Below are 24,421 nucleotides of genomic sequence, written 5' to 3'. Positions count from 1 at the left end.
CTCCAATACAATAGACCCTATCTAGTATTTGTAGGAGAGGAGCCTTGAGAAAAAGGTGGGAGGATCCCAACTAACTTGACAAATTCTCTCAACCACCTTGACTCATTCCAACTAAATTCCTAATCTAACTCAACTTGTAGTTGTTTTACATGTAATTACATTCTACCAAAATGCAAGTGAAAGCAACACTTGCAATTACAAAATTTGTTTTTACATGTAATTTGTCAAAACAAAATTACAAATGCATAATTGAAACTATTCTCTGTGTCCAAGACACGACCCTATTTACATCATCCTTTGTCTGTGATGATCTTTATGCTGCTTCAGGATGCTAGAACTTGAAGTATTCAGTATTAGTGAAGACATGTCGAACCGAAATGGGAATTTGCATCCTTAATGATCTTTGTGTCCTTGGCCAACGAACTTTAATCTTATCTTCTTGCTTGGGGTAGTACTGGCTTTTCAGGAGGGAAGTTCTTTGCAAGGATGAGGTAAGAAGCCTATCTCTGTCTTGAAAGCATTACATGCTCTCAATCATTCATATCACTTATCCATCTCCTTCTATGGCTCCATCATGTTGTTGTTCTTTCTTTGTATCATCCTCCAATCTTGGAATCTGCTTGCAAAATAAGGCCCATGCCTTAATTTGTTGATTTGGTAGGTCGTGTGTGCAAACAGGACTAACCTGGATGAGACAAAGGGGCTACAAAAGTGGGGTCAAAGCTCAATTTCGGGTCTTGGGAGGCTGATTGCAAGTGTGGAAAAACAAGAGCATTGACTTGCAGGTGAACAAACGTGCAACTTCATATGTGTAATGGGAAAATACAAGTTTGCACTTGTAATTGGATCCTAGAGACTCATTTTCAGGTGTTTGTGAGTGCATTTTGGACCAATTTCGGGTTTTGAAATTCTGACTGCAAGTGCTATGTAGGGAAAAACCTTGGCACTTAGACTTGTAATCGAGTCTTGAAGACCCGACTGCAAGGAAGCATTCTGATTGGGTATAAGCTTGCAATCTTGTGGGAAAGGCTTCATAATCTGCCTATGGGAATTTTGTGGAGACAAACAATGTTTTAAAACTTTTGAAATCACTTGCAATCGGGTCTTAGAGACCCAACTGCAAGTAATGAAAGCCATGGATAATGAACTTGCAATCACCCTTTCGAGATCCGAAATTAAACATGTGGGCATAATAAAGAGGAAACAACAACAATAGGCATTATTGGTAATTGCTTGTAATGGAGGCAATGTTTTTTTATGTGAAAAGTACTTGCAGCAGCAACATAAAAATCCGACCAAGGAGGGAAGGGCATCATCAAACTCAAATCTGCAAAAATGTGGCAATGGTAGAGCAAAAATGGGGGATTCAATAAAGTTGCAGACCTTGCCAAGTGTTCTTCATGCCAAAAATCACTCTAATAGGGGTTTGAATGAGCAAGAGCAAGTAAAATTTAGTTGCAAAACTGATTTCAGGTTTGGAAAGACTCTTTACAAGTTTAAAATAACTTGTATTTCTTCATTGCAAGCATTTCGGGCTATTTTTAGTTCATTACAAGTTGCTTTTTGAAAACAACTTGTAATGAAAGCTTTTAAAATCACTTTACAAGTTTGAAATATGACTTAAAGGCAAATTCCGGTCTTAAAAGTCACTTTACAAGTTTGAAAAAAATGACTTAAAGGCCAATTTCGGGTTTTAAAGGACACATTACAAGTTAAAATAACTTGTAATTTCAATTACTTCCAATCACCTCAAAAAGGCCCCCACTTACACTTTGTGAAAAAAGAAACAAAGAGTGAAATTTAAAAGTTATAATTGTATCAAAAAGTTCCTACCTGTAGTGACTTAACTTGTAATGACATCTAAAGACCCCCACTTGCAGTGACTTTACTTGCAATGACATCAAAAAGATTGCCACTTGCAGTGAGTGCTCTGAAACCCGAAATTGCACAGAAAATGGCCAAAATGAAGGCCAAAAGTAATCAAAATTTTCTCAAAGATGGAAGATAAACTCATGATTGATTTACCATCAAGCAATGTAGACTTAAAGGCCAATTCGGGTCTTAAAAGTCACTTTACAAATTTGAAAAAAATGACTAAGGCAAATTTTGGGTTTTAAAGGACACATTACAAGTTAAAATAACTTGTAATTTCAATTACTTGCATTCACCTCAAAAAGACCCCCACTTACACTTAAAGTGAAATTTAAAACTTGTAATTGCATCAAAAAGTTCCTACCTGCAGTGACTTAACTTGTAATGACATCTAAAAGACCCCCACTTGTAGTGACTTTACTTGCAATGACATCAAAAAGACCGCCACTTGTAGTGACTACTCTGAAACCCGAAATTGCATAGAAAATGGCCAAAATGAAGGCCAAAAGTAACCAAAATTTTCACAGAGATGGAAGATAAGCTCATGATTGATTTACCATCAAGAAATGTAGACTTTCCACCTTGAAAAGCATGCCGTAGAGCCTTAAAATCACAAATTTCAAGCAAAAATCTTCTACTTGCAGTGACTGTTCTAAAACCCGAAATTAAAGAAAAAGCTAGGAAAATGAAGGCCAAAACTCACCAAAAATTGAACAATAATGGCAAAGACATCCCCTGATGATTTGACACTAACAAATGTGAGTTTTGCACCTCGTAAAATGTGCCTTAGAGACAAAAATAACACATTTTAAGCGAAAATTTGTAAGGGTTGTCACATTTTTGAAAATTCAAAAATGAGGACAACAGATCATGTAAGTGCATACATACTTTGAGCCACACACACTGTATGCCAATCCACACTAATTTGATCTTTTATATATACCATCATCTTTTTTTGCAAAAGATCAAGTAGGTTAGCCAGAATAAGGGACAAGCACAAGTCCTATCAAGCCGGCCACCAAATTCAATTGTGGTGAAAGTGGTCCAATCTAGGAGATAGAGAGGACCTAAAAACATCATATCACATCTTTCTAAGCTGCCCCAAACATTTTACATGCTAGTACATATCCTCCAAAGTCGGCAACAAGGTAATGCATAGATAAACCATGTTGCACATAACCAGTTGGTCCAAAAACATATCTTCCAATTGAATAAACCCAATGCGGATCCCCACACGCCAAAGTAGGACCTGTTGACGTGTTTTTTATGATAGTGCCTAACATAGAATAAAGTTGTTCGACGATCACTTTACTCTCTCTTGATCAAAGTACGATTGTGGGCTAAGATTGCAGTAAGTTCAGACAATCGATTGCAAGGTTCCTATATGCAACAGACGTGACTTAGTAGGCTCAATGTGATTTTGCCGGTAATCCAAGGGGACTTACGCACACATGAAGAAGATTAAACAATTCATAACTTTCAAGGAATTCGATCTCAAATGATTTATCAATGGCAAACTCTATTTAGGAGTTTTTGGATTTAAATATGCTGAAAGTAAAAGCATGAGGGTTTAGAAAAACTATGCTAACTCTAGGAACAAAGAGACAATGATTGCTTGGGTGAAACCAGCCACACTTTGCTTCGCCACTAGGAGACAACTACACAAAGGTGGTGCAATCTTCAAAGGTTGTGCAAAATATGTTTACAACACCAATGAACACCATCAACGAACATTGTCTGCCTGATGATCGAAGTTAAGTTTCCACGTATAAAAGTCTTAGACTAACCTTACAAAGTTAATAACAATCAGCTACTAACAAAAGGTATGAGCAAGGGTTTCACTGCAAACAATCTCATCAATCCCGTTCATCTAAGTACTGAAAGCAAATCTACTCCAATGTGAGGAAAGTGAGACCATGCAAGTTGCAAAACAGAACAAGTATACACCATCAAATTGACCAATGTATTAAGTTTACTGCTTCAACAACTTATCGCAACAATCTCCCAAAGCAATCTCTCCTTCCTTTACAAATGAGGGGATTGCCTCATTTATATAGGACTTCAGCCTTGATTACATGCAAAACCCTAATTAGGGTTTGCCCTAAAAGAGCCCACACACATGATGCAACAAGGTGGGAATATTCAATAAATGCCCATTATACCCACTAACAATTAATTCCTACATGCCCAAAATGGCATCCACTTGTGCATTAAATGCACCACTTTCCATCAAGTCTGCCCAATATGTCATAAATGCAATAAATTGCCCATGATGCCATAAATGCCTCATCATCTCCTAAATCCGACGACTACATGCAAAAGATGCTCCACTACCTTGGTGTGCATTGACCCAACTGCCACTTGGTCAAATATTCTAGCCATGCATGTGGCATCTTGCTGCCATGTGTTCAATAGATTCTTGCCATTAATATGGAATATTCTCTTTGCATGTCACCAACCCACCCTTGACAAGAATCTTTCCATTCCGTGCTCACAAAAGATATTTCGGAAGATTTTCCTGCCTTGGAAGAATTTTAACAATCTTTTCCACTTTTGAAGGATTCCTGCAAGCGTGGAAATTTTGGAGAGAAAATCTTTGAAGAGAGAATTTTGTCTAGGAAGAATTTTCTTGAGTTTTTGAATTTGCCTTTGTCTTGGAAGAGATTTTTTCCTCAATTTTTCTACATTTCCTATATTTTAGGATTTTTTTCAAATTTGAGTTCCGGGGTCCAGGAGAGAGGAAATTCCCTTGCTTAGCCATTTTTGTCATTGTCTCAAAAATTGGGCGAATTTTCATGCTTGAAAGAGGATTTTTTGAAATTTTTCCCGAGGGAAATTTTCTTTCTTATCCTTATCCTTGTCTTCAAATTTCCATGCCGTGGAATTCAACCTTCAATCTTGGGTGATGGAATGACCCTGTGGAGGAATTTTCTTTTGGAAGGAAATTCCTTCCCTTCCTTGGTTTGGCGTTCCTCTTCCAATTTGGGCGCTAATTTGCTAGTGTGGAAGAATTTATGTTTGGAGGAAGAATCCTACACCACTCCTTTCTAGTGCTCTCCATCTACACTTGGGCACCAAACACATGGAGGAAAAATGATTGGGGAGAAAAATCCATGAACCCCTCTATTCAGCGCCCAACCTACATGCTAGAGCACTAAACACATGGCATGGAGGAATTTTCGAATTTTTTGCTTTTCCTTTATATCCTCCACCCAGCACTCATCCTAGACCTTGGGCACTGTTTTTCCGGTAGTCAAGGAATTTTGGTCATGGAGGAATTTTCCTCCATGACCCCAATTTAGCGCTCAATTCTCCTCGAGCACCAAAATCACTATGTCAAGGAATTTTGTCATGGAGGAATAATCCTCCATGACCTCATTTTGGTGCCCCTTCCTGATTTGCATGTTGCCTTGTCATTGTCAAGATGAAGGATTTTCTTGACTTTCTCGCCTGACTTAGCCATTTTTGGTCGTTTTCCGAATTCAGGATGCCAAACTTGGAATTGAAGTGGATTTTTTCTCTGCCAGACTTAGAAGATTTTCAATGCTTTCCACTTCAGGAAGGAAATTTACACTTAGTCATTTTTCGATCATTAGCCTGCTTTTTCAAACTTTTCGGATTTAGGCAAATATTCAGGAATGTTTAGTCTTTAGTGTCGGGACCCCTGCTAGTGAAGAACCTGCCAAAAATAGACTTACCAAAAATAGTAAGTACTTCCAAATGTTAAGATAAGGGCAAAACAAGACGAGATGACACTTACTAAAAATAGAAACTGCTAAAAATAGTAAGTTTGATTTTTGACAAAATAAAGACAATCTAGGAGGTAGTGAAAGTCCTAAAAAATAGGAACTTTCTAATGGTCAGAATTCGCTCAAATTTCACTGGCAGGCTCCTTGGAGGGCTTTGATTCCAATGCAATGTTTAGTTTTTCCAAAAGGCTAAAGGAAAGGCCTCAAATGCAAGTCTGAAGGGCAAAATTCTAAAATGGACAAAACAGGTTCCAAACTTAGCCAAATTTATTCAAACGACTTGCAAACTTGATGAAATTTCACCCAAAATACTTGCAGACCAGGGAGATCAAAGGGATTGCTGCGAAAAGACCCAAAGAAACACAACCAAAAGACCAAGAGGACCTAATAGGGGGTCCCCATTTGCAATAGGGTTGTTGGCATGATTGGCATAATTGATGCAGATGAAGAATGATGATTGAACCAGTAAAGGACTGTTTGTGATGACATTGTGATGAAGAGATTGAGATTGCATGATTGGATGACTTTGATTAGTTATTTGTGTTGTCATTGATGGCAACTGATGTTTACTATGTTGTATTTTGTCATCTTAGTCTTTTTGGTCTACTGGAAAGACCTTACCGGTAAAGAAACATGAAACTGGGAATTAGGACCTTAACTAGTAAACGAGGAAATGTTTTCATTAGATTTAGCGATTGGTGATGATTGAAGTGTTGCGGTTTGGAATGTGAGTTTGTATCATTGTAATATGTATCTGATCGGAACCGCATTATGTTTTGGTTATCGGAAATCATGTTTATGATTTCTGTTGTATTTTTGCTAGGGTTTAAGAAGGGTTTAAGGACCGGTGAAGAATTCTCTTAGCCGGTAATGATTTTTGGTTTGGTGGTGATCTACATCAAGTTCAAATGTTGGAGGTGACGTGGTTGGAACTGCGTGAAGTGTTTGAATGATGTTTTGGCGCGTTTGAAGATGGAATTTCTTGGGAAACAACGAAGCGCTTAGAAGAGTGTTCTAAGGGTTTGACTTTGTATCAGATCGAGATGCGATGATCATTCAACGGTTGTAATTGATTGTAATGATCCATATGATGATCTGTAATGAGTTGTAAAAGATCTGTGATGATTTATGTTGTGAGTCTTAGGGTTTTGTAACCGACTAAGTTGTAAAGGTTATTTAGGTTGGTATAGTTGATGTTTGTTGTGTCGGTGGTTTTTGAGAAGAATGTGAAGCCGAACCAGAGTGTGAGAGATTCGCCAGAGTGTAGTAGAATTGGATTTGATCAAGCAAGCAGTTAAGTGCTTTACCCAGATCATTCATTGTTGTTCCCTAATAGTTGTAGCAATCAAAATCCCTTAACCGGGTAGGTCCTAACAGGCCTTTCATTGTAAATCCCTTAACCAGGTAGCTCAACATCTGAGTGTTAAATCCTCTTGCGAGGTTGATCCTAACAGGTCAAAGCTCCTAACAGGGCTCATCAGCTAAATCCCTTAACCGAGTGACTCCTAACAGGGTTTGCTCCTAATCGGGCATCTTTGTAAGCTCTTAACCGAGATAGGCTCTTAACAGGGCGCATTCCGAAAGAGTGCACAATTTTTGTGGGTACCAATTCCCACTGTAGTTTTTCCCTATTTGGGTTTCCACGTGAAAAACATGGTGTTCATGTGGTGAATGTTTCTGATGTGTTGATTTGATTTACTTTCAGTTTATGCATGTTGATGAACACTTGATGAGCAGTTTTGTTCAATCAGTTTAACAGTTGATTATTAGTGATTACTGGTAATGGTAAAGAGTTTATTACTGGTTTATGATTGATTTGGTGAAGTTTTATAAGTTCAAGTTTTAAGATTGAAATTGTTGTTAATACTGATTCACCCCCCCTCTCAGTATTAACCGGATCCTCTAAGATTAAGAAGGGTGATGTGTGAAAACGTCACAATAGGACCCAAATACAACATGACAGAATCTCCAATGCAAGTGGAGACACCCAAGGGTAAACCACAATCAAGAGAACAAACTCAGTCGGCTAAACCACAAGAATTACGTTGAAACACAAATACCAACCACAATGGAGCACCAAATAGATCATCTAGCATCATGTGGAGCACGCAAGGACGTTCCTTGAAAATCCAATAATATTCCTAATTACTTATTTCCTTTTGTCACATAAAAAACATGCTAGCACAACACAATTGATACAAAACACTTCATTCTGGAGGGCCAAAATACATAGTCATGAACAAATCATCATTATCGACCCTTAGAGACCACATCAGCGCTTGAAACTTGAACTAAGACATAGCACAAACATTATAAACATGTCCTCCACGCCGCAACACCTGAAACATCCATGTAGAGAAATGCAGAGCATTTTTCGGACCAATCTTGACAGCCAGTCAGACTGCCAACAAACTGCAATCACCAACCACCTCAACTGCAACACTAGAGACCTGAAAAAATAGGAGTGCAATGTCCATAGAGCATAGACATTATGTCCAAATCGGCAATACCATATCATCAGATGCAGAGGAATGTGGAGCATTCTTCTGAATAGTTTTCTGCATACATTCTTGCAACAACTTACTTCATCAAACTTCCAAGAACAAGAATGTCTCTGAAACGTAACCACCATCATGTAGCATGCACAAGATCAACACAAACACCTCCATTCTATTGCCATGCTTCTAATCCTTGTTTTTATACTTCACAGTGCATCTAATCATCATTTTGATATGATATCATCATCACGCTTCAATACATCATAATCTGATGCCAACAAACCGCAATCACCAATCACCTCAACTGCAACACTAGAGACCTGAAAAAATAGGAGTGCAATGTCCATAGAGCATAGACATTATGTCCAAGTCGGCAAGACCATATCATTAGATGTAGAGGAATGTGGAGCATTCTTCTGAACAGTCTAATGCACACATTCTTGCAACAACTTACTTCATCAAACTTCCAAGAACAAGAATGTCTCAGAAACGTAACCACCATCATGTAGCATGCACAAGATCAACACAAACACCTCCATTCTATTGCCATGCTTCTAATCCTCGTTTTTATACTTCACAATGCATCTAATCATCATTTTGATATGATATCATCATCACGCTTCAATACATCATACTAAGTGTAGACATCAGACACCAAGAAGGTAGACATCCACAACACAAAGAAATTGCAATGATTATCCATTTGTACTATATCAGTGACAACAACTCTCAACAATCTCCCCATCATCTTACTAGACATCATAAATGACATCACACAACCACTGCCAACAATCAAAGACTAACACTATCAGACATCAAGTTGACATCAATGACAACACGTATTGACAACATATCGTCCCATATGTGAGATCATTGTTTGAACAACGACACCTTCAACTTCACAAGTCTTTACATGCAGCTACCTATTTTCTTGGTCTAACATTCCACTTTTGCCCATATTTGAAGGCTGATGAGGAGGCATTGAGTGGGCTCTACATAGTTGTGGAGTGAATGGCAATAATCACTCATATGGAGATCTTCAGGCTTCCACAAGGATACGTCTTTGCACAAGTCATATGCAAGACAACTTGGATGACATTTCGGTCAGGTAGTTAAAGCGTAATTTAAATTTAAAAATTAAAACTTTTCTCTCTTTGAGTTTATAACTTAATATCAAAAGTGAAACTATAGGATTGATTTATATTTCTTTTCATTTCAAAAGAATGGTGGGAAAGGTTTGGTGATAAGGTGCCAAATCTTTAAAGGATTGCAGTTTGTGTCTTGAATCAACCATGCAGTTGTTCATGATGTGAGTGCAATTGGAGTATGTTTGAGAACATACACTCCAAGAAGCTCAAGATTGAATGATTTTGTGTATGTTCATTGTTGTCCTCATTTTTGTTTTCAAAAATGAAGGACCATTACATGAAATTTTTGTCAAAAAATGAAAATTTTACTCTATGACATGCTTCCTGAGGCAGAATTTCGCCTAATCCTTGGACTGGCTTAATCCTTAGTCCATCCTCGAACCACTTTTCGAATTTCATCGCATCCTGGGTTAGTTTGCTATGTCTTTCCTTCAATTTCGGGTTTTTTCTCCCTGACTGTAGGTGGGAAATTTTCCTCGAATTGCAAGTTTTAATGTTTTCCTTTGTTTTAGTCTTTGTAGGGAAATTTTTGGCTAATTACAAGTGCACTTTATTGAAAAAAGAACTTGTAACTTACTTTTTAATTCCCCCTTGATGCCTTTTGGCTTTTTAAGTTATAATAGGGATTTTTTGGATAAGTTACAAGTTAATTTTAAATTGCATATTTAAAAGTCACTTGTAATTCTTTTCTAAAAACCCTATTTTAATGTCTTTTGCTTGTAATGGGGATTTTATTCCCCTATTGCATGCTTTGAGTTATTAAAACTTGTTGTAGGGATTTTATTTTCCCTTTACAAGTTATTTATAACTTGCATATCTCTCTCCAAAACCCGATTTTGCTTAGAAATGGAATGCTTAGAAATGGAATAAAGTGACAATTTTAAACTTGCTATTATGCCCAAAAAAACCGATTTTCTCCATAAAGTGTAAATTGAGGAATTTTAAACTTGTAATTGCATTTCTAAAACCCGATTTTGCCTTGTTGAGAGAAAAGTAACATTTTAAACTTGTTATATGGGAATTAAAACCCGATTTTCTCTATTGCATCTAAAATAAAACTTGCATTCCTTTTCCAAAAACTCGACCAGCTAAAGGAAGGCGATTTTGTTGGAAATCTGAACCATTTTTTGTAGAGATTTTTTGGGATATAGAAGGCGTTTGGGATTCTTCCCTATTCTCATGCATTTGCAAACACATATCGCGCCATTTGGGATGAATGATTCCTGGTTTTTTGGTGTTGAATAAGCAAACACGTTTTTTGCCAAACCCGCGATTTTCTCTCCCAAGTTGCCATGGATCTCCAATCTCCTAAATCGTTTTTGTTTTCTATGCTAAGGCGTTGGGGTTTGATGGAGGTTTGACCACTTCTTGTGCCATTAAGTTTGCTTTTGGTGCCACGTTTTGGTGCCCAAGGTGTTTTGGTAAAACATGGCTAGGGTTTTGGAATGCGGTTAATCTTTGTGTAAGAGTTTTCCTCCCTTCTTTCTAAGATTGATCATCTTTTTGAAGAGGCATTTCAGTTTGAAACAAGGTATGATTTCTTTTCTTTTCTTGTTTCATTTTCTTGTTTTCTTGTCTTCTTGTTTTTTCCTTTCTAGTTGTAAATTTGTGTATATGTTTATTTTGCCCCAAAAGCCGGTTTTGTGAGAGAGATTTTCCCCTTTGTAAAGCAATTTGTGAATTGCATTGTTCTTCCCCATTTTCCCTCTTTACTTGTATTCGGGATTTTAAATCCCGATTACAAGTTGGATGAAAATAATTGTTCTTCCCTTATGGTTATAAGAATTTAACCATCTTTTGTTGAAATTCCAAGTTGCAAAGATAAAAATACCCATCCTTCCAAATTCGGGTTTTTAGAACCGGATTGCATGTCCAAAGTTCCTCCCATTTTCTTGAAAATGACATTCCAAAAACTTTCCTATTTTTATCCATCCATATTGCTTATATCCGTACTTTCCGTTCACGTCATTTCCCACAAGTCTAAATCTCATTTTTCACTCATTTCTCCTTTTTCCGTTTTACAAGTATACTTGCATTCGGGTTTAAAAATCCGATTGCATGTTCATTCTTCCCAACTTGTATACTTGTGAAATTTTCCCCAAGATCCGAAATAGGTCAAAGTCAAATTTCCACCATTCCCACTTATTTCCCATCTTTCTCTCACAAAATTGTGAAGTGCAAGGGTTGGAGTTCTTCCCATTTGAAGAAGGAAAAATGTTAGTTGCAGCTGATTATGATGTTGCCTTAACACTTTTAAGTCTTCATCGCAATATACCAGGTTGTCCTTCAATGTCAGATTTACCATCCTCTCCTATTCTGAAGAAGATGAAGTATAAATATGACAAGTACCAGAATGAAGTTTCACCTTCGCAAGTTTCCTCTCCTTTGGATTGCATAAAAGATACGGAAATAGGGCATGTGGACATGTCAGAATTTGTCAAGAGAGTGGAGGATCCGCAGGATAGTAATATGCAGTGGCTGTTGGACAGCCACATTCATCATGCATCCTCTTTTCCAGTGGCTGCCCTAGAACCTGAATTTGTTCTCGCTTGCGTCCATCGCTTTGACAAGGAGACGAGAACCATTAAAAATGATGATAGTGAGGCAATAATCCACCTTGATGCAGATACAATTGAGAAAGTCTTCAGAATACCACCAACACCTGTTTAAATGGAATTTACAAAGGATAGTGCAGCTGAGTACTATGTCAAGAGGGAAAAAGACTGCAAACGTCATATTAACAGGTGGATTCATGAGCCACGAGCCGCCTTCTCAAGGTGGGCTAAGTTGTACCGTTGTGACTTTAAGTGGGAAATTGGAGACATCATAACTCTCCTCAGCAGGATGATGGGTCTTGAATATTTTAATGTTTTTGAACCCTGGATGTATCAGTTTACCATATTCATAAGGCAATCCCATCATATATCATGGGGAGAGATTATCAGCGATGCTTTATGCGAGCAACTTGCAGCAGTCCCTACCACCATGACGTTTTACATGAATTCATACTTAGTGTATTTGACAACGTCACTCAGACATTTCCCTAGTCTTTCTACCAAGGGTGATCGCTCGCTTATACCTGTGTGGGAATCTTATGATCAGTTGCCTTTGAGACCCAACAAATTACATTTCAGAAGAGTTCAAGATGCATTCTTTGGTTACTTCATGTGCCAGTTTGACAAGACTCTGAACAACAAAAAGGTGTCAGATGAGGCATGGGAAAGAGTGAATGAATATGGGTGCTTGTTTCTTCAATTCCCGACCTTTACCTATATGAGAGTCGGATGCTATAGTGGGCAGCCATACATGCTTCATAGATACCTAATCGATAAGATCATTCTTATGGAGTTGGGAAGACAGATCATGGTTGTGCACGCTCATCAGTCTGTCAGACATAAGGTCGGAATGGGGATTTTTATAACAAACCCATTGAAGATTGGCCGGTATTCTCTTGTCACATCCGTCAAAGCCAAAGCTATGGAGATTGAGATGCAAGAGATTAAACTCAAAAGGTTTAAGTCTAGGGTAGATTTTGATTACCGGGGTATGAAGGAAAAGATCAAAAAGTCCTTCGTGCACGTGCATCGTATTGAGGATATCTGGGTAGGATCTCCGTACAGATTTGGAGGTTCTCAAGATGGACTAATGCAGGCTTACCGTTGAGTAGGTTATTGATCTGAACTTGGTGGACATTTCGCAAGGAATAATCGATGACGGTCATGTGCTTGATCTAGAGTACGTCTCACGAAGGGTTGAGGAAGCCCCACTTCCTTTAATTCAATGGTCGCATAAAGAATGCACATCCATTCTTGAAAGATTTCAGCCTATCCTGGCTAACACCAACACTTGGCTCAAAGGTAATGGTGTTAGACTCATCAAGATCAAGGTTGGGAAAGAAGATGACTCTACGGGGCCTCTTGGATGTAAGTCTGAGATTCAAATTGACAACAAGAAAGGTGCATCATCTTCAGGCACCAAGATCAAATTGCGGGTTAGTCGGGTAGTAGTGCTTCCTTCTGATGAGGCGACAGTTCGTGGAAAGGAAAAGTCCCGGTTTCATGTTCATGTGATCGATCCTAATAATCCAGAAGAAGGACAACAATCCGATGATGCTCCTAAGTCTCTAGCTTCGGACTCACCTCATGAGATTCCTTCCTCAGTTTCCATCGAGACGCCTCTTTCTCCACCTGAGATAATAGTGGAAGAGTCTCCTCAGAATGCCATTCCTATTTCAGCAGTTGAGCCGCCTCCTGATCATCTACAAGAGAGTTCGCTGAAAATTCCAGAGGATACTCCTGCATGTATCCAGTTGTTCGCTGAAAATTCTAGAGGATACTCCTGCATGTATCCAGTTGTTAGAGATTGATACCTCTACTTCTGGCTTTGAAGAATTTATGAGGCAATCTTCATGCCCATTGGTTACTGAGAAAACCATGGTTGCCATCCAAAAAGATACGCCTCCCAGGGTGACCATGACTGTTCAAACAAAAACTGCTTCTCCTTCGCCTTCAGCAGCTACTAGAGGAGAACTAGCCGTTTTACCTCCCTAGCTTAGTTCTTTTACCGCAAAAGAGGAAGAAGCATGAAATCTCCCCTGATGTCTTTGACTATCAGCAACTTAAACAGTCTAGGCCCAAGGTTGCTAAAAAGGCCAAGACAATCTCAAGAGTAATTGTTGATAGCAATAAGATGAAAGTGGCAAAAATTGTTGAGCCCCTTGCGGATAAGCCACGTGAGGAAATGCGAGTTGCTGATTACATGGTTACAAGGATTGAACTGGGTAAACAAACGCATGAAGTGGTCAAACATGATGTCCAACAATCTGTAGCCTCACTAGTGCAGTGGTATGATGAACTTCTAGCAAAGAAAGACAAGCTAGAAGAGGAGAACCGACAACTTGTTGCAGTTGTTCACAAAATTACAAGACCTGCTGGTGAAGGGAGTAATCCTACAAGTTCTTCCGATTCTCAAGAATCAACTCGGGGAGTTGAAAGAGCTGCTCAGAAAGTACAAGTGTTGGATTCTTGGGTGGATCAACTTCATGATCTATGTGCACAAGTGATGAAAGACATTTTCCAAATGATATCTAAGTTGGAGGCCATTGAAGAGAAATTGAATCATACCACCGACACTTTCAAACAGAATCTGGAAAGTGTTGAAGGTAGTTTGACAATCTGGCGCACCATGCCCCAACAACAGTTGAGTGTTCTTCAGGAGCATGCCATTATTTCTTCCAGGATCATGTACTTGGAATTTGAAGAACTTCTGGAGAATAAAGCCCTTGTTCTCAAATCCCTCATTGAGGAAATTGATGATGCAATAAGATTGCGGGGTGAAGTATTTCAAGGTATTGTTTCCCATTGTGAGAAGGCTTCTTGCAACATAATGAGTCAGAATGGAGAGTTGATACTAGAAGAAGAAGTTTTTGCAAATCTACAGACGAGGATTCATAATGAATGGAGGAGCGAATAATTCTCAGCTGCTTCAATTCAGGTTCTAATGAAACATCAAATCTTTTTGCACGAAATCCAGTCCATCTTGTTGAAGAACGACTCTATGCTTCTTCGATTTAATGATACCATTGTGAAGACCATGGTGGTTGCCAAGAACACCCATGAACCGAATCCCGCTGAGCTACGAATGATCATCCAGAAGTTCGAAGGATTCATGTCTTCACATGCTGTAGCTTAAGTGTTTTTCAACACTTAGTTGTATTTTTCTAGAATTGTAGTCTCTTAGTTGTAGTTTTTCTTTTGACAAGTTACATGTAAAAGCCTTTTGTAAATTGCAAGTTAAGTCTTTACTTGCACTTTTGTAATTACATGTAAGGCAACTACAAGTTGTGTTCAGTTAGTACTATAGTTGGAATAAGTCTTAGTTAGTTATTAAATAAGTCTTGGTGGTTTAGAGAATCTCTCAAGTTATTTAGGATCCTCCCACCTTTTTCTCAAGGCTCCTCTTCTATAAATACTTGAAGGGTCTATTGTAATCTTTATCTTTTGGGAAAGCAAGTAAAAACTCTGCCAAATTTATAGCAAAGAAGTCTTTGAGCTTTCATGTGTGAATTCAAGAATTGAAAGAAATAGAAGGAAATTGCTCAAGCTTTGAGTCTTTGTGCTACATTCTTGAGTTCGTGTTCTATATTATCTTTCTGCAAGTGTTCCTTCAAAGGACTTAATCGAATTTGATTTGCAGTCTTTGTGCTGCAAGTATTTGAGGTTAGTATAAATTAGAATAAATATTCTTTTGAGAGGAGCTGCAAGTCTTTGTGCTTGCACTTATTCTTAAGAGAATTTAGGAGTAGATTTTGTGAGAAATAGCTGCGAGTCTTTGAGCTTATACTACTTCCCATTGTTTCATGTAGAAAAAAATAAGATATTCCAGTCTTTGAGCTGTTATAATTTGTTCTTGATAGCGTTAGTATAGAAAATGGTAGATAGGACTTCATATAATCAAGACTTTGAGCTTGATATTGCTGTCCCGTCCCGAAGGAAGTGACGGAAGTCTTTGAGCTTTCATGAAATTTCATTTCCTTTCTCTCATTTCATTTCAAAAGTTGTTACTGCTGTTTTATGTTAAATTGCTATCACTTTTCTGTGAAGAGAAAAGGATATTGGCTTTTTAAAAAAAATAAGAAAGACTGCTGTCCCATCCTATTTTATTTTTAAAGTTGTAGTTAGATAGGGGGAGCCTTTCCTTAATTAGGAGAGTTTTGCTCACATGCTGTGGTTGAAACCACAATTTTGTATATTTCCCCAAGTGTACAAAATTTTCAACCAACATTCATTACAACTTTTGCCTTTGTTACAAACATATCTTGGGTGTTGACTTATCTCTGACTTTAAAGGAGGTTGATCCATAGCCAGATTGGATCACCGAGGTTGATGATCTTGTCTTTAGCAATGAGGAGTTTGCATGGGTTGATGAGGTGGATGAAGAGGCAAAGGCAGTAGCCATGGTAGAGGAGGATGGAGAAAGAGTAGGTAGAGCACGAGGAGACTCCTTGAATGTTGGTGTTACTGAGACATAGGCAGATATCATGGTGGGTGCATCATCATCTAGGACCTATCTTAGACGTGGACAAGTGATGCATGCTCCTTTGCACCATAGACGTATATTTCAGTTTTGATATTTTCTTTGATGCCATGGATTACATAGTCCACAAGATTTGTATATTGACAATATTTAGAATTTTATATATCTAACAATGTTCTTTCCCTCAGCTAAAATTAAAATTCATTTTTGTACTATTGAAATGGATGTATGATTGTGTTTATAGTATAAGTAGCTTCTATTTGATTAGTTTATTGTGTCTTTAAAGCTTATTTATTTCATTTGGGCCAGGTATGGGGGCCAGAAGGGGAACTCAGTAATGTAGAAAAATACCATCTCCAAGACTGTATTTAAACTCAATCCTTGAAATGTAGACGTATGATTGGGTTTTCTTTGAAAACACTGAGAAATGTGGAGTGATGAGGTCCAGGGCTTATGTAGTCATCATTTCTTCATTCTCTTGGCTTGCTTGTAGTTGGAAAGTACAACAATTTTGGTAGTTAAATGATTAGATGTGAGAAATATGTTGGGCAATTTTTTATTTTTTGTTTTAAACTAAGATATAAGAGATACTCTGGCTTCTCTCTCTGTTACTTGAAGATAAATTTGGTGAATTTTCTTCAACCCTCTCAAGTCTAGCATCTGCCTCATTGATTGTTAATTTGTATATGGTCTGGGTTTTAGATGATTTTTGTTTTAGGCTTTCTTGAAATATAGGTAAAAGTATTTACTGTTGTGGACTTTGGATTTTTTGCTTTGACAGAGTTTGTTCAGGTTCTCTCCTCTAGACATTTGCGAATGCGGGTTTGGGAGCGGGGTGCAGGTGAGTTCTTCTTTTTCATTAAATTCGTGATTCTAAAAGCTTTTGATGGAATAATTGTGTTCATTAATTTAGTTCCTTGTTTCTCTAAAATTGCCTGTTATATTGAATACATTTGTTTTTTAGTCCTTACCTTTGTTTGATGCCTTGTTCATGGATTTTTTACTTCAGTTTCCATATTGTCATGGCTAGTGGCATGGTTTCATTTGTGCTTTGTTTAGAATGGGTCAATTCCTGATGAAATTATTTAGTCAACTTTGTTTTTAAAAGTTTGGAGGGCATTCAAACATGTATGTACACTTGTTGGATCACCTTAAAACATATATGGTGCAAACAAATTCACCTGTACAGACATTGGAGCGGTAATTTTTGGTCAAGAAGCTGAAAAATAATACTCTGAATTAGTAAATATTCACTCTACAGTTTCCATTGTGTGGTAGATTTGAATGACAGACTCTACTTGGAATATGTGATGAAGGTGGTTCTATGGAAGGAATATTAATGGGAATTTAATGTATGATTAAAGAAACTAAGGTGATGGATAAATAGCAACACCAATGTGGAGAATATGGGTCAGATAAGACCCAGCTAGGATACTGCAGTTGTCTATTTAACTTCAGGGAAATCCAAGACTAAAAGCAGAAAACAACATAGTTACAGTAACATCTGCATGGAGGATAGAAAATAGGTAGTTTTGGATGAGTAAATATTTAATCAACCATTGTAATTTATTTTCTATTAAGGCAGCTTGGTTGTATCAGAATCAATTGAGCTATGAATTTTGTTTCAAGACATGCTTAGGTTAGCCTACAATTTTGTAATCGTTTTGAAGCTCAAGGCATTGAGGTGTTTATATTTTTATGTGTAGCATAAAAATTGATTTTTGCTTAAAATGCAACTGATATATTTAATTGACAGTTTCCCCCTATATTTTTGCTTTCCTAGTCACACAGTTTCCAAATGCAATATTTCTTGCTTGCTTTTGACTTGTTTGTTTTAGACAGCTAAAAAGAATGGTTTTAAAGTTTGATGGCTGCAGGAATGTCTAGCCAGCACTGGGATGTCAAACTTAGTTCTGATGCATTTTGAGCATGCATCCCTTTTTTCTAGTACTTTCAGTGATGGCTAGATGATGTGTCTTGGCTGCTGTTACATTTTGGAAACATGATGGGGCGGGGATGCATGGCAAGGGCTTGGTATGCATCCTCTTTTAGTGCCAATCAAAAAGGTTTAAATCCTAAACACAATCATTAAATAGCCATGTGAGCATCAAAGATGTTTTTACATGATCAGATCATGAGGCATATTGTTAGTAAACTTTTCAAGTGCAGACAAACTTGACTTCCATATCCTATTTGTCCAAGGAATAGACAAATTGGAATCATGCATCCTAGATCCTAGTCACCATTTAATGCCAATGAAACATTGGGAGTCTAGAAGCCAAGAATCAGGAGCCAATGGAAGCTGATATGAAAGCGGGGCTTAAAGCTAGCATTGATTCTTGGAGCTCAATTTTAGCTTGCAGAATTATAATTCTCCAAGCCAGAGTAATATAAGAAGCTTCAGTAGATCTAGACTGATGAGAATGATTGGATGAAAAACAATTCAGTGTAATGCCTTGCCTTGACCTTCTACCTGACCAATAAACAAAATGACTTGATAAAATGCCATAATGGGAGAAAAGTTGGTACGTTCAAAGATAAGCTGTTCTATGTAGGTAAATAAAAAAATTGGATTTTTAAATTTCCATCAAAAATAAGAAAAAGAAAAGAAAAAAATTTGTTGAAGCCTAAATTATCAATACTTATCATATACTGATTGTGACGTGCCCTTTAAATAAAGAGTTCCAATTCTTATTTGGAAAATACAAACCTTTATTATTTTGATCATTCAATGATGGTAATATGACAAAAAGGGTGCATTCCTAGGCTTGGTACTACATGTGCTTTTTTATGAGGAGAATGTCCAACTGGTCCTAGGATGGAATTTTAACTTAGTTTATCATTGCAGTATGGTTCCATCTGTTGGATTATTTGTCACTGATGTCAAAGGCTGAATTGAGTCTGTTTATGAATGTTGGTTGAGCTGTTTTCTTGTCTATTTGGTTGGGCAGCTTGAGCTGCTTGCTTGCTTTCTTAAGGTGCTTGTATGCCTACTAGAGCTGCTTAGTTGCTTGGTTGAGCAGTGTGTGTGTCTGCTTCAGCTGTCTGTGTGCCTACTTGTTTGACTAAGCAGCTTACTTGTATCTACTTGTGCCAAATCAGACTTTATGCCAAGTCATGGGTTGAATATTCTTTGGGGTCTGCTTTAATGTTTGGTCAGACCACGTATTTTGACACAAAGGAAGGCTTGTCAATTTGAATTTTTTTCTCGTCAGATTTTGGACTGTGTAGTGTCTTAATTGACATAACTAGAGGAAGACGTGCTTTAGTAATTCAAATATAGTGCTGCCAGTTCTCAAGGAAATCATTTATTAAAGGAATCGTTCTTCCTTATGTTCATATTATGCACTGAAGAGTGTTTGTGTGGTGGTCAAAATTATTGCAAATATGGAAGACGCGAGAATTTAATTTGTTTTTGGAAGAGCTACGTGGTCATGCCATGGCTTTGTCTTAATAAGCTATAACCAATGAAGATGGGTGTGTCGGTTTTGTAAAAAAGCGGAGCTTTCTCGGAAATATTCATGCTGATCTTTGATTGGTGATATACGTTATTTTTGGAAAAGCTTGTAAAAACGAAAAACGTTTTTTGTGCTCCGTTTTTGGTTCGAACAAAAGAAAGGACATTCAAATGATTTTATTTGGTTAAAAAAAGGCCGTGGGAAATAGTGGAAGTGTTATGAAAAAACGCCTTATGCAGGATTGTGAATATGTTGTAGTGAACCCATATAGTTGAAATTGAAAAACTAAGTAAAACTCTTGATCATCGAAAAAAAAATTAAGGTAAGATAGAAAAAGTTTTTTGGTTGCTTCTTTATGAAATAGGCCGTATGGGGCTCTATTTTGAAGATAGGAGTTTTGTTTTGAAGATATAGCAGATTTGAATATATAGATACATTTTGATGGTGATTGTGGGTTGGAATACAACAAGGGTGCTAAGTAATATGGTGACTTATTTCTTTTGAAGTAAGCTGATCACTTCAAACATATATAGAGTGCATGATCGCCGTTGTTGGATTATCAAGTACAACTATGTATGTGCAGAGTTAAAAAGTTTGAAAACCATCAATCCAAGTTGGTTCTATGACTCAGATGCATTTTTAGGATCTATGTGTTCTTTCTGAAATTGAGGTTGGTGCCTCATTTCAGGTGGATTCGATACTTAGTGCAGGTTGTCTATGAGTTGGTGCTCAGTTTCTGTATCTCTGAGTTGGTGTTGTTTTAATGAAAGAATAATTTTATACCGTGGTTTTTTACCCGAAAGGGTTTTCCACGAGATAACTGGTATGTTTGTCTTTGTGGCTATTTTTGTTGTGTTTCCGTTTGATTTAAATTTGAAAGGGTTAAATTTTTGCAATACTGATTCACCCCCTCCCCCCACCCTCCCCTCTCAGTATTGCTTGTGTGCTTCTCAATTGGTATCAAAGCCTGTGCTTTCTGTTAATGCTTAAAAGCTTGAGGGTTGATTCTGTTTGCACACTAAGATGAATGCTCTGGAAGGTCTTGCAATGAATAGAGCTCCTTTGTTTGATGGCTCTAACTACACCTTTTGGTGTGTCAGAATGCGAGTATACTTAATGTTTCCTCGGCATCTTTGGCTAAGTTTGAAAATGTTTCCTTTCAAAGATATTTAAATTAAATATCTTTTTTCCCTTTTTGGCATGAGGATTTGGGGAAACTTCACTTGGATGGTTTGTTGGCTTTTAGTGGTGTACGTTAGGAAATAGGGAATCATCACAAATATTATAGGAATATTAGTCATAGCTCAATCACGAAAGCTTAAATGTAATGATCTATCCTAAACATATTCAATAGAGACATGAAATAAAAACATTCAAAACTAGAAATTAAGCAAACCAAAGGTATGATTTGAATGCTCCTTCATGCGGCTCCATTGTTCTTCTTTCCTCTTCAAATAGTTTTTGTTGTAGATCTCACCTACAAGTGCACACACATAATTGAAAGCAAGTAGACAAGATTATTGATCAAGAGTACTAGAAGCGTGATTGACTAGAAATTCGATAATCTGATTAGGGATCAAGAATCAAGGGATTTGAGTGAAGAAATTCATTCAATTTATAGACAAATTGGAGAAAAAGATCAAATTAGCATGATAATGATTCTAATAGAAATCCAAATCAAGAATAGCAAAGTTATGACAAGTGTATGACAAATTGCTATGCAAGGATTTATGACAATTTATGACAATTTATGACAAATTGCTATGCAAGGACTTATGACAAGATTTTGGAATAGAAATAGACATTTAGGAATTTAGGAGAAATTAGAAAATTAGGAAATTAGAGAATTAAGAATTTAGGAATTAAGAAATTGATAGAAATTAGAAATTAGGTAAATTAATTAATAATTTGTCATTTATTAATTAATTCACAAAGAGGAATAATTAGCCAATTAAATGAACATTTAATTGTGACAAGAAAACTTAGGATAAATAAATAATTTATTAATCCTAAAGGAAGAAATGACACACAAGGTTAAATGATGAAATCACAAAACCCTAAAAGACGAATTAGCAATGCGAGAATGACAATTAGGTCTTGATTGAAGATAATTGATATCGATCATGATTTGATTTTGGATTGATAAATGACCAATGTAATAAATGATTTAATTGAGAAAATGCGCCAATCGACGAGGAACAATGACAAATTGATCCAAATTGACATAATTGAGACAAACAACGATCGATGACAAATCGATCGCCAGATGATAAGATTGATCAGAGGACAAAACCCTAATTAGGATTGACGATGTCCAAAATAATGACAAATGAGCACGCACATTGATGTGATAGGATAAAATCGATCAAAATCATGACTGGATAGTGTTGTCGACAAAACCTAATTCGAAAGCGAGACAAATGAAGAATGCAGAAGAAGGACTCGATGCTCGCAAATGATAAAGACCAAGTGCGTGACATAGGAGAAATGTTAATGCGACGCAAAAACCTAAAATGAGGCAATGCGCAAATGTTAAAGTATGATCCCGCAAGCGTTGACCATTTTTAGGTGTCTACATTTTGCCCCTCTTTGAGACAATGCGATTTCAAGCGTTGTTTCAAAGAACAGTAATGAAAATGTCCCAGACAATAACAATGACATATGCATGCCCCCTCGAGGAATTGGCCGAAAATGTCCAGAAAAGAGGCCAATTGATCGATAAGAATGATAGAAAATGATAGGAGCAAACAGATTGACAAGACTGACGAAAGAAATGTTAGTAAGAAGAAATGAGATAGAAAACAATTAGAGACGAAGAAAAACTTGCTTTCACTAATGCACTTTGTAGGTGAGAACCTTTATTTAATGTAGCAAAATGGATGCATAGCATCATGGCATTGAAGGCCAGAGCTGAAATGCAACCCTTTTTGCAAAAGACAGACACATTGCAGACAAACAACAATCACAACAAAAGAGAAAGAGATCATGAACCATCCCGGTCACTCTAAATCACTCAGTGACATCATTGAGCAACATAGGAACATGACCGAAGCCATAGATAAATCAATAAAAAGATAAGATGCACAAATCCCAACAGACCAAACAAAACATCTTGATCTTCATTGTCAAAAGTTGAAAGTGCTGATAGGACGATCATGCTGTCTGGTTTCAGGACATGTGGTACCCCGTCTAAGACAAGACATAGTTTGGTTTCGAGTATACCACACCCTGTATAAGACCCATGATAGTATGCCAAGGACAAATAAATTTGCGGTTGATTGATATGACAATTTTGATTAATTTGAATGTCTGGTTTGATGGAAAAAGTTCATCTGTTTAAGCGTGATTTCATTAAAGTACAATGTTGAATTGCGTGTCGTTGGATGAATGCTCAGCGATCTGTCTATGCACAAAAAGGGATCCTTTATTGACAAAATGCTTGTTTTTTGGATTTTTTTTTTTGAAAAAAAAAAAATTTGTTCATTTTTTTGGACTTTATTTGATTTTTTAGGGATTTTTTTAGGACATTTTTCAATTTTTTTGGATTATTTCAGGACATTTTTCAATTTTTTTGTGATTTTTGCCCCCAATGTCGAGCAAGGAAAGGAATATGACAGGTGAATAAATAGGCTTGTTGAAATGATGGTGGATAGAGGGAAGACAAAGGCCTTTTATTATGGAGACAATGCGGATGCAATTTTCAAGGGCTGTTGCGTGATGGGACAAGAGACTGGATATGACAATGTAAAGCAGGAACATGGCATGAGGGACATGTCAAGAGGTTTTTGAAACCATGTTTAAATTTTGCGTCCTTATGTTAGATCAAGATCAAGGAATGAAAAAGAGTGTATGGATAGTGATAAGATATGGATAGGATAAGCAAGACCAAGAATGGATAAGGGACATGGACTGAAGGTCAGGATAGGATATAGGGATAGTGGCAGAAAGTTGCAATAAGACAGGGGATATGGACGAAAGGTTGTAATAAGCAAATGGATAAAGACCAAAAGCTATGATAGACTAAAAGCTGCAAACAAGATGCATGATGCTCATGACGATCCTCAGCCTTGTCAAGATCAAAGGTGGAAAAAGGAAATGGACATGAGGGACAATAGGATAATGGAGGGTAATGATAGGGGTTCGATAGGATAATGGAATAATGAAGGACAAAAGGATATGATAGGAGGAAACCTGCCCCCAAGTGTGGTGTGCAAGAAGTTCATTGATTACGCATGACGCCTGTTTGCCAGGTTTTCATCACGGTACTTGCCCAAAGCGCCTGTTTGCCAGGTTTTCACCAGTGGACGAATTATTTTTGCTTTACTTTTTTTTTTTTTTTTTTCTTTTGCCTTTTTCACTTTTTTTTTTTTTTTTTGCATTTTGACTTTTTCAATAGAAGATGGACACATGATAGGGGATGGAAGAAGGACTCAAGCGTCTCTTTTGTTTGGATAGTAGCCTTGAAATAAATGGACCATGACCTTTAAAAGTATGCTCAAAGACGTTGGTAGGATATGGACATGGAATATGAGATGAAACTAAGGCAAGGATTTATGCAAAGGATTGGACCAAAGGGATGGAAGGATGGAAAATATGAATTGGATAATGGATAGGGTATTGGAAGAATTGTGCTTGAGTGGATAGAAATGAAGGCAAGATCG

The 24,421-nt window shown here is 37.2% G+C and overlaps 1 protein-coding gene across 2 annotated transcripts in view; it reads left to right on the top strand.

The window, feature by feature from the left end:
• The window catches only part of LOC131065238 (diaminopimelate epimerase, chloroplastic), a 224,498-nt gene that overhangs the window by 183,132 nt on the left and 16,945 nt on the right, over positions 1-24,421 (top strand). For both annotated transcript variants that reach the window (XM_057999699.1, XM_057999697.1), the window contains exon 8: positions 17,084-17,143. In XM_057999699.1, coding sequence (XP_057855682.1) covers positions 17,084-17,143 — 60 coding nt within the window. The remainder of the gene's footprint in view (positions 1-17,083; positions 17,144-24,421) is intronic.

This window comes from Cryptomeria japonica, chromosome 2, assembly GCF_030272615.1.
Source record: "Cryptomeria japonica chromosome 2, Sugi_1.0, whole genome shotgun sequence".
Taxonomy (NCBI): domain Eukaryota; kingdom Viridiplantae; phylum Streptophyta; class Pinopsida; order Cupressales; family Cupressaceae; genus Cryptomeria; species Cryptomeria japonica.
Note: the sequence above shows the minus strand (reverse complement) of the source record. Positions and strands in the feature narration are given on the sequence as shown.